The sequence below is a fragment of the Micromys minutus genome (genome assembly GCF_963924665.1).
Source record: "Micromys minutus genome assembly, chromosome: 25".
Lineage (NCBI taxonomy): Eukaryota > Metazoa > Chordata > Mammalia > Rodentia > Muridae > Micromys > Micromys minutus.
Window position 1 is genome coordinate 14514141 of NC_137960.1, and position 18958 is coordinate 14533098.

The window sequence follows — 18958 nt, forward strand, 5'->3', positions numbered from 1 at the left end:
AAAGCTCCAGTCTGTCTCTGAGGAGGCTAGAGAGAAACATACTTGTTCCACAGTGAATGTGAGCAGCCATGGGTTGTTCTCAAGTTGAATTTACCAATGTTGCTCACCAGAAGAGTGGCTGGCCAACATAAAGGAAAAGCAATCAAATCAAGAGACAGGGGTCAGTGACATCTCAGCTGTGACTTGGTTCAAGGAAAGTTCGAAGCCAAATCCCGTCAGCCCATGAGACATAATACGTTTGTTTGGTGCCTTACAAAGCACATTATTCGGGGAAACACCAGCAGGGTGAAGCTCTGTTTTTCATCTACTTTGATACAAAATCACACATTAGTGAATAAGGCAGAAGAGGAGGCCAGGCTGTGGCTTAGGCAGCCAGCTGCTGATCCACACCAGCTGCTGATCCACGCCAAGATCTCCAGGCTGCTCTCCCTCCCTCACTGGGGCAGAGGGCACTGTGCCAGCACATTAGCACTGGGGTTCTTGGAAATACCTTAGAGGTTAGATAAACTACATAGAACAAGACAGCAAGGAACTGCAAACTAAAGATATCGAGTTAGTTGAGGTAAGTTTAGGTTAGTTCAAGAGCATTATATGATCCAGAGGTGAGGACTGTGTGGGCCCCGCACGGGACCCTAGGTCAGTGTTCTGCACCCGTGTGTCAGAGACTCCGAAGCAGTTTTGTTAGTCCGGCTGCAGGGGGTGTAGTCACTCCTCCATGCCAGGCACGCACCATAAACCTGCAATTAAAAATAATAAAAATAACTTTTAATAGGGGTCTTAAAGATATAATAGTATTACTCCACAGTAAAGCAATTTAGCTTCATAAGGAAGCTTAGCTGTCTGACCAAGACCTTTTCCTGTTGGTGTCCCCAGAGCTCCTGAGGGCAACTTAGTGGAGGGAGACAGAAAGGGAGGGAGAGGGAGGGGTGTGTGTGTGTGTGTGTGTGTGTGTGTGTGTTGAGGTTTGGTCTCTTACTATGTATTATAAGGCTAAATTCTATATCCCAAAGTCTAATTGCCTCAAGCGGAAGAGATTCTCACAATTACACCAGCTTTTGTTGTGTAAACCTTGCCCTCTCAAGTAATCCATGATTGGTTAATAAAGATGTCTACACCCCGTAGCTGGGAAGAAGAGAGGTAGGCAGAGACCAGGAGAAGGGAGGAGAGGGAAGAAGGTGCCATGGGGTAGGTGGATCTCAAGAACAAGGCCATGCAGGCCTGGCCAGTTGGAGTAGGAGCGGCCCAGGCAGAACGTGGCGAGTCATAACTCAGGGTTATTGATAGGGAAGTAGACAAAATAACTTAGAAGGCTGAGGTCTGCTCAGCTCTAGTGCCATTAAGACTTATTATAAAGGTTTTGTTTTGGGAACTAAATTATCAATGCTGGGGTAGAACGCCCCCCATAATATTTACCTCAGTGTGTGTGTGTGTGTGTGTGTGTGTGTGTGTGTAGGTAGCTGTTCTTATCACTGTGGATCAGAAGCAGAGAGAGCTTACAGGGGGGAGCAAGGGGTAACATACTCCAGAGTTCTAAACCCTTGATCTCTTTGCTCCATTTAAGTTTTCACAGATCCCTAGACAGTTCTGCCAGCTGGGCAGCAATCATTAAAACCCCAACAGCAACAAAAACAACAGCAGTCAGGACCCAGTGGGCACCTGAGTATTCAAGCATAGTGCCACGTTAACTGCATTTATCCTCCCCTTTTCTGTTTCCCCTTTCTGTGTTACTCCTCTCTCCCTCCCTCCCTCTCCCCTTCTCTCTCTCTTTCTGCCACTCTCACCCCCTCCCTTTCGCCCCTTAACCCCCTTCCCCAGTGTTCCAGAGTCTCTCACTGACTTTCCTACAGAGCCTGTTAGTAGCTACCCTAGAATTGACTCAGGAACCCAGATATTTTCATCACATATGAAAAGATCTGGGCTGACGTTAGAAGTTGGATGTTCTGTGTGTAGTATCCCAGCTCTTCCTGACTCCCACTCTGAGGTCAGTGGGCACCCGGGGCCTCTTCTGCTCCTTGATATGTATTGTTTTTGTTTTGTTTTTATAAAACATCATGCTTAAGGCCCCACAGCCTTGTTCATATAGGTTCTCCAGAATTAAAAATTTGCTATGATTACATCATCTAGAATGCACCCAATCTCCTACCCACCTACTCTGGAAACTTAAGTCTGAAATGCTTCGACATTCAGATCTCCTTGGGGGCTGTCTCAATAACCCGAAGCACAAAGTGCCACTGTATGTAGCCTGGTGCGATGGTTGCTCTCTAAGGCAAGCATGCAAAAGGTGGCACAAACAATCAGCATATGAAGCCGGTATGTATGATGCTTATATTTGCCCCCATGCCTTAGGAATCTCATTGTATGGATATTTAGACACCCAAAATTGAGACTTACAAACAAAAGCATCTGAGGGAGGGAAGAGTTGATTTTAGCTGATGGCTCCATTGGGGGAGTCCACACTGGCAGCAGGCAGGTAGAGGAAGCAGGAGAGAGGTTGTGTTGTCAACACTGAACACAAGGTGAAAGAGAGTGACCTCCAAGTGGGGCGAGGCTCTGGTGACATCCTTCCTCCCTCAAGCTCTACCTCTCAAGGATCCACAACCTTCTCCGTAGACTTGGATTTTTCAAATCTTGATTTATTAAGGGTTCTTAAGCACTTCAACCTCCCTTCTAGCTCACTGACCAAAGTTAGGGGAGAAAGATCTTTAGTAGGATGAGGGGAATGTGGACCTACTTAGTAGTTCCTTGGGGTGATTCCAAACATAAATCAGTAGCAGCGACTTGATCTAGAAGAAACTGCAAGGCTCCACTGAATCAGCATGAGCCAGTAGAAGCAGGAAGAAGCAGCCGGAATACCGTGAGAAATTCTCTGGCGCCTTCCTCTCTACCAAGTCGGGATAAGCAAAGACCAGCAGAGCATTGCAAGGTGAACCAATGCCAGCGCACCATTCACTGTTGTTGAGTTATATACTTACACACTTCCCAAATATCATGTCTGCCTCAGCATAAGACAGCTTCCAGAAGAACATCACATCGCACAACTGAGTCTCCAAAGAAACCAGAAATTTCTACTTCCCTTCCCAAACAGCACCCCCTGCTGGGGACCAGGTGTTCAAATCTATCAGCCTGTGGGGGACATTTCACATTCAAACCACCATAATACTCCATTTTTTTAAAAAAAGAAATTACCATATTTAGTAACTGGGTGATTAGTGTTGGTGACAATAGATTTCACACTGGCCAATCCTGGACAGGCTAGCCCTTACTCCACCCCCAGCTCCTGTTAGCTAGCCGGGATGGTGACAGAGTTCAGAGGTATTCAAGAAGTTAAACCACACACACACACACACACACACAAAAACCATCCAAGCCAGGAGAAAATCCCTCACACTGAGGGTGTGAGGGTCTGTGAGTTTAAGGCTAGTTGGGTGCTTTGGTAAAATTTACCAATGCTTTCAGGTCAGGATGTGGGCTCTACAAAGATCACCTTTTTGGGGGGAATGTTGTGAGTGCAAAGGGTGGACTCAGACAGACAAGTGGTTGTCTTGTCTGTCTCTAAAGAACATATTGAATAATAGACTGAATTTTAGAGGCTGGGGAGATGGCTCAGCAGTTAAGAGCACTGTCTGCTCTTCCAGAGGTCCTGAGTTCAATTTTCAGCAACCACATGGTAGCTCACAACCATCTATAATGAGATCTGATGTCCTCTTCTGGTGTTCATGAAGAGAGTTACAGTGTACTCCATAAAATCAAATTTAAAATCTGTTTTAAAAAAATACTGAATTTTGGGGTATATTAGGGTAACACTTGCCTTCAACAGTGCTCAGTCACAAAGACAGGACTCAGCTAGTTGGGACTGATGTAGTTGTTGTGGAGGTTTTCTGTGGAAAGTGGTAGTTCATATTACATCATGTCTCCAGGGGTGTCCGTGCAACCGGAAGTCCAGGGATGGAAGCAAAGGCCAGCACCATCATCCTAAAAGCTCAACAAAGCTGAAGAGTAGGTTCAGGAAGCACCTCAATTTGAAATTGTCCACTGAACACATGTTTTTGAGATGTTCTCACACGAACCAGTGTCGGCGTCTATGAACTCACAGATGGAATCCATCAGAACATTCCCTGAAAGGCACCGAGCTCCGCAGGGAAGGCCTGCTTTCTCTCTTTTCCCTCTGTGGTGTACGCAACCCAGCACAGTTTCATTCCTCTGATGAGAGTGGTTGCTGTCCAGTCTCCTCCCTTCCAGGGGAGGTGGCGCGTCCAAAAGTCAGGAGGGGATGGGTGTAATCTGAGTCTGAAAACCAAGACTCTCGAACGCCTCCAATACGAGGATCAAAATAGCTGAAATTTAGAATGCTGTGGGGGAGCCCAAGGTACATGGTCACCTGGGGAAATGAAGAGACCTTATAGATTTATGTTAAGGCAATACATGATTAGACACTAGACAGATGGATGGGGCAAAGTTGAGGAGCAGAGGTGGAGAGGAGAGGAGGAATCAAGATGGAGCTCAAGAAGGATGTAGATCCAGGTGAACTTAATTGTCGATAGATAGATATGAATATTTTAAAGAAATTTTATAGGTCGTTTTATCTCATATAGAAGGGCAGTTTGTATCTTTATTCATTGGATGTAAGCTTATTGTGTAGAGGGTTTGTGGGCTGAGAATTTAATATATAAACCTGCATGAAAAACCTCTGGGCTTTGGAGTCATGTTTGTGCCAGGCAGTGGAGGAATGGAACATGCCGGAGTGGTTGTATCCACCCAAGACAGAAGCAACAGGGGCAGTGGGACTGAACCACACCTGAGTTCTTAGAGGCAGCCTGGAGTGCCAAGTGGTGTGGGGACCCCCATGTGTGTACTTGGCTCTGCATTGGAGTGGTGTCCTCGGAGTGAGACTGTGGGGGCCGATAAGAGGTTAAGCTATCTAGAGCCTCTTCCATACAGACATTTTCGATAATAGAGAGCTGCTAGTCTTTTCAGTAGCGCGGTGGGGATGGATGACTTGCTTGGCTTATAGCATCCCTAGTGTTATTCAAGTGGTTCACACCCATAGTGCCATGGAATGAACTGACAGCTCTCTGTCATAGGAAGCCATAAGCTGGGGGTGATTCATTTCTAAGGTGACCAAACCAAGAACAGCATGATATGGGAACCTGAGGTGTGAGCTGATGAAGAATAGGAAATGCCATTGGGATTTTTACCTCGAAGTAACTAAGTTTGAGGAAGGGAGAACTATGCACTTGGTTCCTTTATCTGCCTCTTGATGCTTCCCAGCCGATGCCTCATTCATGTGCTTATCAGTGGGGTTAATACTCTGACTCACCCTCAAGTGTCTCCAGGGTGGATTGGAATGCAACGTTTATCCCCTGTGATTTTACACCATCTTAAACTGAAATCTTCACCAGGTACTGGCTGGCTCTCAGGCATGGCAAGGAATAAGTGAGGCTCTGTTCGGGATAGAAGCAGGCATCTCGCACGTGTGTTCCGTGTGAAGGAGAATGGCCCTAGCCATCTCAGGCCGGTCACCCAGTGTGGTAGTGTTTGGTTTGCTCTGTTTCTTTTAAGCTTGGCTAATCAAAGGGCCATTTTCCAACAAGAGCTAGAGAGTTGAGGTTTGGAAACATTGCACCTACGTAGCTTGTATTGAATAATAACTCACTTTCTGACCACTAGGTGGTGCCCGTTCACTTCCAATTTTGCTGTTGAGTTTTTGTTTTTGTATTGTTTTTTTTCCTGGTTGTTGTTTTTGGGTTTTTTGTTTGTTTGTTTGTTTGCTTGCTTGCTTGCTTATTGTTCTGTTGTTGGGAAGGAGGTTGATAACCAAATTATCCCTAAATGGAATGTGCCTGCTTCTCTACAGGTGCAGGTGTATAAGAATTTTAATGTGTTTATCTAGGCTGGGAAGTAATGGGGTTTACAAGTTAACATACCTTGCATGAAGGGTGTGTGTGTGTGTGTGTGTGTGTGTGTGTGTGTGTGTGTGTAATTAATACTTATTTATATTCTTCAGAATCGGTTTTGTCACTTTTGTCAGACCAGTGCATAGCGATTACAACAAACATTCTTCCGGATTGATGTGGTTTTCTTTGTGGATTTAAGAGTCCTCTGGATAAGCCTATACAGTGAGTGGGCATGGCTCATACGTGTTGTGAGGAGCATCAGGTTCTTCAGGCCTCATGGTCGTAGGGTTCTCAGAGGATCAGCAGAAACGAGAAGCCAAGCAGAGGACAGCTGAGACTGGAAACTGAATGTGGGCAGCATTCTGGAGGAATGACTCGTGTAGACATCTTTAGGGGAGCATGGTGAGCGTTAGCTAGCAGATACAGAGAAAAGATCGAAGATGTCTCATCGGAGGCTCTCCCAGAGTCATACAGATACAGATGAGGATGCTCGCAGCTAACCATCGGACTGAACACGGGGACCCCAATGAAAGAGCTAGAGAAAGGACTGAAGGAGCTGAAAAGGTTTGCAACCCCATGGGAAGAACAACATTATCAACCAACCAAACCCTCTAGAGCTCCCAGGGACTAAAACACCAACCATTGAGCACACATGGAGAGACCCATGGCTCCAGTTGCACTTGTAGCAGAGGACAGCATTGTCTGGCATCAGTGGGAGGAGAGGCTTTGGTCCAGCGAAGGCTTGTTTCCCCAGTGTAGGGGAATGCCAAGGTGCTGAGATGGAAAGGGTGGTTAGGAGAGGGAGTAGTACCTTTATGGAAACAAGTGGAAGGGGAGGGGGATGGAAGTGGTGGGAAAGGGGATAACCTTTGAAATGTAAATATGGAGAATATCCAATAAAAAATTAAATTAAAAGGAAAAAGATCAAGCTGGGCCTGGGCAGGAGGCATTGAGAATTGAGAAATGATCAGTCAGGATCACTGAAGATAAGAAAACGGGTTCTCTCCTAGACTGTGGTGGGTGGCCATCCCTGCGCCTTGCTTTTAGTTTCCCTAAACTTACAGCCTATGAAAGACATTTTTAGAAAGTTTTGAGTGACCTTAAAGTCTTGCAAACATCGGAGATGAGGCTAAAAAGATACAGGGATAAGGAGAAACCCAGACAGAGGTAGTAGAGGGGACAGGGCAGAGAAGGGCAGGGAACCAATGAAGGGGTGACTAAGTGGTTTACAGCCAGCTGTGGTCTCATATCCTGGTCAGAGGAGTTGAGTAGTCTTAAGAACATGGGTTTTTCTTCTCCTCCTTTCCCTGGCCTCTCCCCCAGATTGACAAGTTGCATCTCAAACCTTGTGATGTGTTCAGCATGGCACGGACATTGGCCTGTGAGGTAGGCTGGCCCTGGAGGGATCCCAACATGGGGAGACATATGTAGTTCAGGTATAATCCAGACCCAGTGATTTTGGGTCCTTATCCTGGTTGGTTCCTGCTTTGAAAGAAAAAAAGGCTTGGTGGTTTGTGGAAGGTGCCTAAATATTTATGGATTTCTATCCTGTACTGGACAGAAAGGACTCAGGGAATTAATTCACTGGCCATGGTTATGACACATTGATGATCATAACCAAAGTATCTGTTTCTTGACATTTATCACTAATGCAAATGGGCAGAGGACCCTCCGCTTACCCCATGGACTTTACCTGCACCATGCTGGCCTATAAGGTGTCAGAACACCCAGATTGCTAAATTCTGGGAACTCAGTGAAGGAGAAATGGAAACACACCCTCGTTGTTCAGTGTCCTTGATTTCTGCCTCTCGAGGTGTCTACATGCCACTGCATGCCACAGGAAGGATGAAGCCAAGTCCTGATCACACAGAATCCCAGTCCACGAGTGCCTTGGGGGCAGGGAGGGAGGGAGTGAGAAAGTCTTCTCTTCAATGAACATCAAGGAACAGCTCTCTGAGCCCATCTTGGCTTGAGCGTTTACTTCTATATGGGGTGGGCTTGTACAAATATACTTTATTAGGGGTGAACCAACGGTTCTCTAGTTTTGAGGAAGGGGGTGAGAATATCTGGGGGTTGGGGGGCACAGGTCAATGGCTGAAGGTTAAGGCTTCTGAGATGCCTCATTAGCATGGGGAGGCATTCCTGGAATCTTACTTGCAGGGTTATGTGACATTCCTCAGGTAGTCAGCATGGGGTCAGGGATCCAGCTCCCTCAGAGAAGAGGGCGTCCCAGCTTACAGCAAGTCCACCCTTTTGCACAGACCTCAGATCTGTTCCTTAACATCAGACTTCAACCTTAGCGACAGGGCAACACACCTGGACCAGAACACTTGGACAGAACCCTCCCTCTGCTGGGAAGTCCCAGCGGTGTCTGGCCTTCACTCCTGTTCCTCTTAGTGAACGCGACAGGCGTCTGTCTCCCCAAGTGCATCTGCTCTCCAGTCCTCAGAGCTTGTATTTCATTCTCCTTCATACAGCCATCAGTTATCGCGTGTAAAGTGCCTGAGAAAATGTTGTGAAGCCTCCTTGTGTATCACTCAAGCTCCTTGTGTGCTTTACCAATACATCCTGTGTGTGCCTTGAGGTCCACCGCCTAGTGAAGGCAATCAGGAAACCCTCTTGGATGACTGAACACTTCCCTAGTTACTATCCAGCTCAATAAACAAATCACGCTGTGTGTGAGTCGCTCAAAATGAACTCTGGATAGATATGAACTATTCCCGAGTGGACTTGGTTGTTCTGTGAGAGTTGACCCATGAAGATGTTTTCTGTAATAAATCATCAGGGTTTAAATGGTGGACAAAGTGGGAAGAGATTGCATCACAGGGCCAGCTCTGTGTCCTATAAAATCCACTTTTCTAGGGCAGGTTACTGTTACTGCATTGGTTTTCTCGGTAAAAAGCCTTCACAAAACTATTGCTGGGTTAGGCAAATTACCCTATTATCTTTAGGATGGGGCCAAGAATATAGCGGGAATTCAATTCACAAGTCAAATTCCTGAGTACCTCATGTTATTTTGCAGTGGTACGATTTGCGTATTACGCAGAGGCTGAAAGTAAATGTCTCATCCAGCTTTCAGAAGGGGGGCGGACACTGATAAAAGCACATGCTGGATACTTTCCTATGCATGTGATTGTAGTGATCACACAGACGCCGTGCGGCAGCTTCAGAGTTTATTGTGCAGTGTTTCATACTGTGGAATCCGTCCCAAACCGGACGGTTGAGGGAGGTGTGAAGTCTCAAGTAAGCCTTTCTTCTGGTTCTTTCCAGATCCCCACATCAAGGTTTCTGGGAAGAAAGAGGATGTGAAAGAAGCCAAAGAAATGATCATGGCTGTCTTAGACACAAAAGTAAGTGAACACTCCAAACTGGTGCCTAAGAGCCACGTGGAGAAGGGAGAACCGGGGAAAAGAAATTAGGAAAGTTTGGAAGGTGCATGTGATTCTGGTGGGGGAAGGGGATGGAGAAACTGCTTAGTATGAATAGTTTCTGTCATATCAAGTAATTATGTATACACACATGTGTATATATATGTATATGTATATATATATATATATGTCTCCATGTGCATGTATATGTTTGCACATATACACCGTCTTCAGAAAGACACATCGGCCCTAGTTAGTGCTACATAAGTAACAAAGATGATAGAAGTGAGTCCCTTTGCTTTTCTGAGGTCATAGGAGCCCCATAGCCCTGGGCGAGCATCTGTGTGTGCTCTCGATTGGCCCAAATGAATGGGAGGCTCAGCCCACTGACTACACATACAGAGGAAAGATGACAGAGGCTGAAGTGTGAGCTGACACTCATTGTGATGTCATGTCGTTTCTTTAAGCACACCCGAAGCCCTGGCTGCATACAGATATTATACAGATAATAACAGAGATGACAAATAATTTGGCCAGCATCTCAAAGCTGGAGACTGGGGAGGTGGTTCCATTCCAGGCTGTGGTTCCAGCTTCTTAGTTTTCCTTACTACTTAATATTTTATTGAAATATTTCTGATCTTGCCCTGTGGGTCTTTTGTTTTTCTGGGTTTATCTTTGTTCATTTAAAAAAATTTTTTTAAGAATTATTTACCTTGTAATTTTTAAGTAGCTTAGGTTTTTTTATCCCCCTTCTCTAAAAAGGGGGATACTTTCCTGTATTTCAAAAGTTAAAAGTAAAAGAAGTTAAGCTTCAGAATAAAAATATTTTTTGGGCACAAGTCAAAGATTGCTGATTTCTGAAGGTTTTGAAATGACCGATATTTTAATATCCTGAGTCTTACTGTTCAGGAATGCAATTAACAGTCTCGAACATTCAAAAAATTTTACATCGGCCCTCAGAGCATTCGATTAAATATCTCAGAATTAAACATTTGGATGCCAGTTTGACCACCGCCTTTTTTTCCCCATGACTTGGGATTTTACACTTTCTTTAAGGTAACTGAACCTCTGATTGGGGTTCATCTATTCGTGCCAGGGCCGGCGTTCTTATGAGTTCTCCACTTCCCGTGGGCAGGCAGCAGCACAGGCGCGCCCGTGTGCAGGAACTCGGATAGCACGTGTTGTCGGCGTGTGTGATCTCAGTGGGGGCTTTACTTGTCCTGATCCCTCCTCATCACAGGTTCGATGCCCAACACGGCATCGTTAGTCACGTGACCACACTTTCATCTCTCTCCAGCTATTCAAACAGTTTCGTGAATAATGCCTTTAAAAGGAAAAAAAAACTGAATAATTTATTTACCGTCACAACTGACTACATTTAAGAGAGGATCTTCTGCCAAAGCGCTGCAGTTAAAAAAAAAAATTTTTTTTTATCCTAAAACGAGATTTCTTAAGGAAGAAACGGATAGGAATGTGTTAGGTCGGTACCCATCCCGTTAAGAAATCTGTAGTTTCTCAACATGTATTGGATCTGGAAGGCTGGGGTGCGGTAAGGGCAGAGTCGTTGGTGGTGTTAACACCTCGGGATATAACCCTGCTTCTGCGCAGAGCAACCGCGTCACGTTGAAGATGGATGTCTCGCACACAGAGCACTCCCACGTCATCGGCAAGGGCGGAAACAACATTAAAAAGGTGATGGAAGACACGGGCTGCCACATCCACTTCCCAGACTCCAACAGGAACAACCAGGCGGAAAAGAGTAACCAGGTGACTGCTCCTCTGCACCCCGAGTCTCAGGATGCAGATCCCCGTCTGAGAGATAGGGCAAGGGCAACCAGAGGGATCTGGAGATGGCAGGTGTTGTGTCTGGTGGGCTCCCCCGCTCCCCAGGAGGCTGAGGTACTCCGCTGGTCCAGGGATGAGTTGTAGAGCTATGCTTCTCTAAATAGTAGATATCAAGGGATGGGGTAGTTTCTAAAGACCACTGTAAAGATCTGAGAGGGTATATTAGGCTTGTCTTGCCTGGGAGTTTGTGGGTTCTAGCCACACAGTTATAAAAGTGGCCCTTGAGGTCGCCATCTAAGAGGAAGTGCACAGATAGGTGCTCTCTTCCTCACACTGTCGGGAGCACAGCTGTGTTTGCCTAGGCACAGTCACTACTGCTGCTGCTCTGATGATGATGATGCTGATGATGATGCTGATGCTGATGCTGATGATGCTGATGCTTCGCTTTGGCAGTCACAGGCCCACACACAAGCACTTCCAGTCTTTGACGAGTGCATACTAATGTTCTGTCCTCTCGGCTGGTCCCGTGATGGGGTTCTGTCAGTGCTGAGGGGTAAATCAGAGAGCAGTTTTACGCTGGGATGTATATGCGGCCTAGGTCGAAAGCCTTGGTTAAAGGCACAGGCGTTATTCAGGATACCCGGTGGTCGCTGTGACAAGATGGTTCTGTTACCCATCATAAGACGGTCATGGCGAGGCCCAGGGATCTATGGAGAAAGCTGGAGCCCGGGACTAAAGCTGTGATTATCTGTCCGCTGGTGTGGAGGAAGGAGGCTTATGGGTCCACACCGTTGCTGTTAATATGGACTCCACACAGTGACAGAGAGAGACTTTAAACAAAAGGGGAAGAGGCTGTGGATACAAGTATTGATAAAAGGGTCGGAATGACTTCCCGGGAGCTGTTGGCTGTGGGTAAGTCCAAGGATGAGGTAGATCAATGGCCAGGTCTCATTAAAATCAAATTCTGGTTTGACGGTCTGGACTGAGGCTTCTTGGCCAGGAGGCCCCATGCCCCAAGTTCAGCGGGGAGGGTGCGGCTCTCCAGGAAGGCAGGCGGGGCGTGAATGGTGGAGTAAAGGCTTGCTCTCTCTATTTCGCAGGTGTCTATAGCAGGACAGCCGGCAGGAGTAGAATCGGCCCGAGCGAGGATCCGGGTAACTGCGCTCATCTCTGGGCTCTTTCACGCATGCGCACCACGTTGACTTAACGAGGGGGCTGAAATGGCATCGTTTGCCGTTTGGTGACCAAGTCCCATTTCAGGAAGTAGGAGAGACAGTGGCGCAGGGCGCCTTTGGGAGCACTCCAGCCTCTGCTGTCTGGCCTCTGCTGGAGGCATTATCAGTATTTAGACTACAACGGTCTAGGTTTACTGATAAACGCATCTCCATTGGGAGCTCGGTGGAAAGGCTCTGACTTTCTCCTGACTCGGTGATCAGATAGAGGCTTTTAAGAAAGGTTACACACTATGTTGGGGCCCGGGCCTCCCATGAAGGCAGTTCATGCCTCAAAAACCCATCTTTGGAAGAAAACAGAGGAGCAGTCTCCCCCTCTCCCTGTGTCGTGCTTTACCATTGCTTTGGTCTCTTCTAGGAGCTGCTTCCTTTGGTGCTGATGTTTGAGTTACCGATTGCCGGGATCTTACAGCCAGTCCCAGATCCCAACACCCCCTCCATTCAGCACATCTCACAGACGTACAGCATTTCCGTGTCGTTTAAGCAGAGGTCTCGAATGTATGGTGCTACGGTCATAGTGCGGGGGTCTCAGAATAACACTAATGCTGTGAAGGTTGGTGATCTCAAATGACCTCAAAATACAGATTACGAAAGCTTCTGCCTTTTAGGGGAGGGGAGACGGAATCCTTATGCTGACCTTAAATTTATAGTTCTCTCAGGGCTAGAGCGATGGCTCAGTAGGTAAGAACACTTAGCTGCTCTCCCAAAGGACCCTGGGTTCAATACCCAGCACCAACATGACAGCTCACAACTGTTTGTAACTCTAATTTCTGGGGATCTGACCCTACCAATCTGTCTGTCTGTCTATCTATCTATACATCCATCCATCCATCTATCTCCTCCCCACCCCCAACTCTCTGCTTTTCTCTGCCAGGAAGGGACGGCCATGCTCTTGGAACACCTCGCGGGAAGCTTGGCCTCCGCCATCCCCGTGAGCACACAGCTGGACATAGCAGCCCAGCACCACCTCTTCATGATGGGCCGGAACGGGAGCAACGTGAAACACATCATGCAGAGGACGGGGGCGCAGATCCACTTTCCCGACCCCAGCAATCCCCAGAAGAAATCCACCGTCTACCTCCAGGGCACCATCGAGTCTGTCTGCCTGGCAAGGCAGTATCTCATGGTAAGGCTCCTGTGGTCTTTTTCTTTAGCTCCTTTGGATACAGAGTTTCAACTCTGACTCTGGGAACCTGGTATCTGGGGAGCCAGTTTGGAAGTCCAGGCAAACAGAGAAATTTCCTGGTAAAAGGAGAAAACAGAACAAAACTGGAGAATACGGGCTGCCGCAGGCTACGTTTTATTGAGCAGGGAAGCAAGATTTTTTTAAAAAATATTTTTCTTAACTTAGACTAAACACAGATGAGATTGCCGACAAGCATTTTGTGGTGGACAAAAGGCGACCTTGCCTGACATGGGGGTCCTGATACTCAGTTTGAACTTTAAACGGAAAACTAGAAATAGGGTTTAAAGGTTACCTTCAAAGGCTGAGGGGACGGCTCAGTTTCCACCACAAGCCTGAAGACCTGAGTCGAAGGCAAGGGTGGAGATTGCATCCCAGGGCTGGAGAGGCAGAGACAAATAGATCCCTGCAGATTGCTGGTCAGTCAGGATAGGCAATCTGACTCCAGGTTCATAAAAGAAAGAAAAAAAAAAAGCTGGAGAGAAAACAGTCAAGAAAACTGCCTGCCGTTGGTCTCTGGCCAACCCGTGTTGTACCCACACATCTCTAAAAACTTGACTCTAAAACGTTTGTCCATTTAATAAATTTATCCTGTAAATAAAAATGCTATTTTTCTCATTAACTTTGAATGCTATAAAAGAAAAACACCCACGGTGTCTTTCAAAAGCATCCTGCTCTACGGCCTTTCTCTCCTTCAGTGTTTATTTGAAACCCCGGTGTGTGTGTGTGTGTGTGTGTGTGTGTGTGTGTGTGTGTGTGTGTGTGTCAGGGTATAGTGACAGTCATATTTCTGGGCCGGCAGAGACTCTTATTAAAAAACAGATTACACTATTTTGTTCAAGGCTCAGCCTTTAGTGACATTTGAGTCAGTAGGCATCAGGCACAGTCTTCATTATTAACTTGTCAAATCCATTTAAAAAAAAAAAAAAACTCAGACAAGCCCAGATTTTGTACTGTTAAGTCCATTTCTCTGACAGATGGAAGTTCTTATAGTTAATCAGGGCAATGGGAGATATAAAAATTCACTCTCTATGAATATTTTTATTTGTCAGCCACGTTTGTTTAACTGTGTTGACATTAATGCTTTAGCAGTGTGGCATATTTACGTAGAGGAACTGCCAAATTACTCTTCGTAGTATTTTCTTTTCCACGGTCTTTAGATGTTATTTTTAAGCTTAAAATACTAGGAAGGGCTCACAGATTCGCATTCCTACTTTGACCACGCAGAGGTATTTCAAAAGGTGCTGTTGAGAAACACTGAAAGAGAGGAGAGAGAAGTTCAAAAGTCTCAAAACCTCTTTTACTATCCATATGTGAGGAAAAGTCCCTTTCATTCATGAGAGAAAAGGCTTTTTTTTTTCATTTTGAGTGTTCCCAGAATTGTCTGATACATGTGAGAAAAAAAAAAAATCCAGAAGGTGGGCTAGAGAGAGAGATGGTTCAGCAATCAAAAGCACTGACTGCTCTTCCAGAGGTCCTGCGTTCAATTCCCAGCAACCACATTGTGGCTCACAACCATCTGTAATGGGATCCGATGCCCTCTTCTGCTGTGTCTGAAGACAGCCACAGTGTACTCAAATATATAAGATATATAAATAAATCTTTAAAATAATCCAGCGACCAAGAGTTTAAGCTGAGCAGCATTTCTATGCAAGAGGAAGAGAAGCTGTTTGGTTGTAGGCAGTGAGGGTCAAGAAGAAATGAGCAAAGAGAGCCAAAGGTAGCCTCTGTGTTGGCCCCTACACACCCCCCAAAAGCAGTCAGGGTTGTACACTGCTTATGCTAGGGAAGAGGTGGTAACAGCTTAAGCCACCTTAGAAGGACCAACTAAGAAAGCTCTGAGTGATGAACAGATTCCACTTACAGGACACTGAGGGTTGGGCCTGGCCGGATCCGGGGCTTGCAAATCTATGGTTGGATAGGCCAGGCTGGGCCAAAACAGAAGTTATTAAACAGCAGTTAAATTCTCCTGCAGGACGCAGGGATATGGCTCCCAGTGGGTCACCAAGCGCACGATCTGAACCTCAGTGTGGTGAAGAATCATACAATTGCTGACAGAACCGAAGCCAAACAGTGAAGGACTTTTCCATAGTAAAGAGTAGACTTAAACAAAATGAAAAGGGTCACACCAGACCCACAAGCTTTAACAGACACAGTTTCCGTCCCTGGAAGGCCTCCTGCCCCTCAGGTTATCCCCACGCCCTCCTTGTTGTGAAGATGTGAATGGCATTCAGTTTAAATACTCAGTATTATCTGGGGAGATGTTGAGGCACCAGGTGCTGTGATGGCTAAGTCCTGACACTCCCGCTGTCTTGTCTAGGGGTGTCTTCCGCTGGTGTTGATGTTCGATATGAAGGAAGACATTGAAGCGGATCCACAGGTCATTGCACAGCTGATGGAGCAGCTGGACGTCTTTATCAGTATTAAACCAAAGCCCAAACAGCCGAGCAAGGTTGGTTCAGACTCTGCGTCTGGAATAGCGTTCTCTGTTCACTCTGTTCTTCCACGGGACTAATTTCTGAAGTGTATATTTGGTTATGACGGTTAAGGTTTGTAACATCGCCTGCCGCTGGTTTCTTCATACGGCTTTTAAATCTTGTCCTAGTTGATTTTCGGTGACCATTGGCTTTCTATAAACATATGAGAAAGAAAAGTCTTATTTCTCTGACTTTGTGATTCTGACAGATCAACCGACTGAATCAATAAACAGGCTGATGAAGTGAACAGACTGTTTTTTTTTTTTTTTTTTAAAAAAGATGTACAAATGGCTACCGAGCATAAAAATGTTCAGCCTCAGTAGCCATCAAAGAAAAGCAAATTTAAACTCCATGGAAATCCCATCTCACCCCAGCCAGGGTGGCAGTCAGACAGGAAAGGGTTAAAAGCACACACTAGTGAGAGGAGTGGAGCCAAGGGAGCACTCACACACTGTTGGTGGCAGCCTAAACTAGTCAATACTGAACTTCATCAGAAAGCCAAAGCAGACCTACTGTGTGAACAAGATATACCACTCCTGAGCATTTATCAGAAGGACTCTTAATATGCAACCAGCTGACCAGCTTTACTTAGTTGCTAGGGAGTTGCTAAGGAGACTTATATGTTATGTGTACTTGTGTGTGCTTGTTCAAGTCAATTTGCAGAACTTGCTGTAGGCCTGCACTGTGCTGCCTTTTCTGTCCTATTCTTTTCTTTTTATTTAAGTAATACTTATTTATTATATGTTAGTACATGGTCACTGCCTTCAGACGCACCAGAAGAGGGCATCAGATCCCATGACAGAGGGTTGTGAGCCACCATGTGGTTACTGGGATTTGAACTCAGGACCTCTGGAAGAGCAGTCAGTGCTCTTAAACCACTGAGCCATTTCTCCAGCCCTATCCTTTTCTTTAATAAAGCCCACAAGTAATGAAAGAGCTAAGCCTTCTTCGAACCTTCTCTATCTGGTAAAATACACAGACAATCAGTGTGCAGTGGGAGAAATCTGATCTGGAGTGAGTGCCCGTGAGAAGGCGAGGGAGGAAGAGTGCCCATGCTTTAATATTGTCAAAGTTGCCGCAGCCTCTTTAAAGCCAGAGACCCTGGGACCTTACCAGTGGGTATCACTGGAGGCCATTGTGGTGCTGCTGTGCTGGCTGAACAGAGCTGAGAAGATGAAGGCTTCCAGGCGGGAACAGCACGTTATGTAGCGGTGCTTATGTTCTTATATTTTCCAAATCACAAAGCATCAGCCGGCAGGGGACCTGGGGGTGGGGGGACATCCCATGTTCACCTCTAGGAAGGAATGCATGATTAGGAAATAATCTTGGGGAGTTGTTAGCAAAAGCCACAAACAAAATTGTCTTCTTTCCGAGTATTAAGTATGACAATGCTACATGAATCCTGGTTTTTTATTTAAGATTTATTTATTTATGTATATGAGTACACTGTAGCTGTCTTCAGACACACCAGATCCCATTACAGATGGTTGTGAGCCACCCTGTGGTTGCTGAGATTTGAACTCAGGACCTCTGGAAGAGCAGTCAGTGCTCCTAACCACTGAGCCGTCTCTCCAGTCTGGTTTTTTTTTTTTTTTTTTTTTTTTGGTAATTAAGTTTTGAAGTTTGTGGAATGTCTTGAAGCAAGATTCCAAACACCTTGAGTTTTTCTAACTTTTTTTTTTTTATTAAATGCTAGGTTTTAATTGCTTTATAAAGTCCAGTGAATGTAATTCGACACTGCACAGAAGTACAGCAACATAGAGTCGTTGCTTTAGAGCCGGAGAGTGTATCATTTAGTAAAAATAAACCACTAAACATCCCAATTTGTTTGGGCTGTTGTAACAGTGCGACAGAGCAGGCAGCCATGGAGAAGGGAGGCTGTAGCAAGCACAGGTGTCAGGTTAGGACCTGGGTCCATATTCACAGATGCTACTATCTCAGATAAAAAGACAACCCCCCCCCAACCCTTCTGTTCCTCCCTCCCTCTCTCCCCCCTCTTCCCCTGCCTCTTTTCTTTCTTCCCCCCACCTCTCTTCCTCTCTAATTTTATTCTATTCAGTTCTTTGTATGTGCAGATATGAGTTCATGTGTGTATGTATGGGTGCATGTACATATGTATAAATACATGTGTATATGGAGATGTGTGCTCGCGAGTGTGTGTCCATGTGCATGTGGAAGACACAGAAGGCTGTTCAGATGGATGCGGAGGTCAGAAAGTCCTAACTTACTAAGGTAGATAAATCCGCCATACGTTCAGTATTAAAATTTCTAAACTGTGGGTGTCATCATGTATGTAGAATGGTTCATGTGCATCTTTTTCAACATATGATTTTTACATGAGTAAATGTGATATTTTCTGTCCACCCAGAGGAAACAACCACACTTTTCATTTTCCCGGCGAAAACTTTAAGGCTCCCCAACACTTGGGAGAGCAAAGTGGAGTGAGTTCAGAGTTTGAGACCAGGTTATGGGTTTGAGACATCATAAAGCCCTGTTTGACTAACTTAACCACTACTACCATCAGTGTCAGACTCAGAGAAGAGCTTGACCAAACAAAGAAATAAAAAGAATTCCAAGAGCTCAGGAAAAAAAAAAACAAAAACAAATGAGCATATGTTAGGCACACACATACACACACACACATACACACACATACATATACAGGCACATACATACATACATATATGTGTATGTGTATATATACATATGCTTAGAAATTTGATATGATATAAATTATATAATTCTATATGTATATATAGTATATACATACAGGAAGTAAGATATATATATATATGTATAGATATATATATATATCACATGATTTGTTCTTGAGGGTTGGTGGTGCCTGGAAGTATGCCAGCTAACCATTAGACCATAAAGTTAAAAACAAGCAGCTGTCTGTATGTGCTGGTGGGTTTGACTTGGTTTCTGCAGGTAATAAGGTAGTGAGGAGGGGCGCTTCAGTATGAAGCCCAGAGGCTGTGTAGTGGCAGCTGGGCTTTGACACCAAGAATTTGCT

At 45.5% G+C, this 18958-nt stretch overlaps 1 protein-coding gene across 3 annotated transcripts in view; it reads left to right on the forward strand.

The window, feature by feature from the left end:
• Positions 1-18958, forward strand: part of BICC1 (BicC family RNA binding protein 1) — a 204908-nt gene that overhangs the window by 159659 nt on the left and 26291 nt on the right. For all 3 annotated transcript variants that reach the window (XM_080937539.1, XM_080937540.1, XM_080937541.1), the window contains exons 4-9: positions 9165-9244; positions 10871-11029; positions 12148-12201; positions 12638-12832; positions 13154-13405; positions 15783-15914. In XM_080937539.1, the coding sequence (XP_080793665.1) occupies positions 9165-9244; positions 10871-11029; positions 12148-12201; positions 12638-12832; positions 13154-13405; positions 15783-15914 (872 nt within the window). The remainder of the gene's footprint in view (positions 1-9164; positions 9245-10870; positions 11030-12147; positions 12202-12637; positions 12833-13153; positions 13406-15782; positions 15915-18958) is intronic.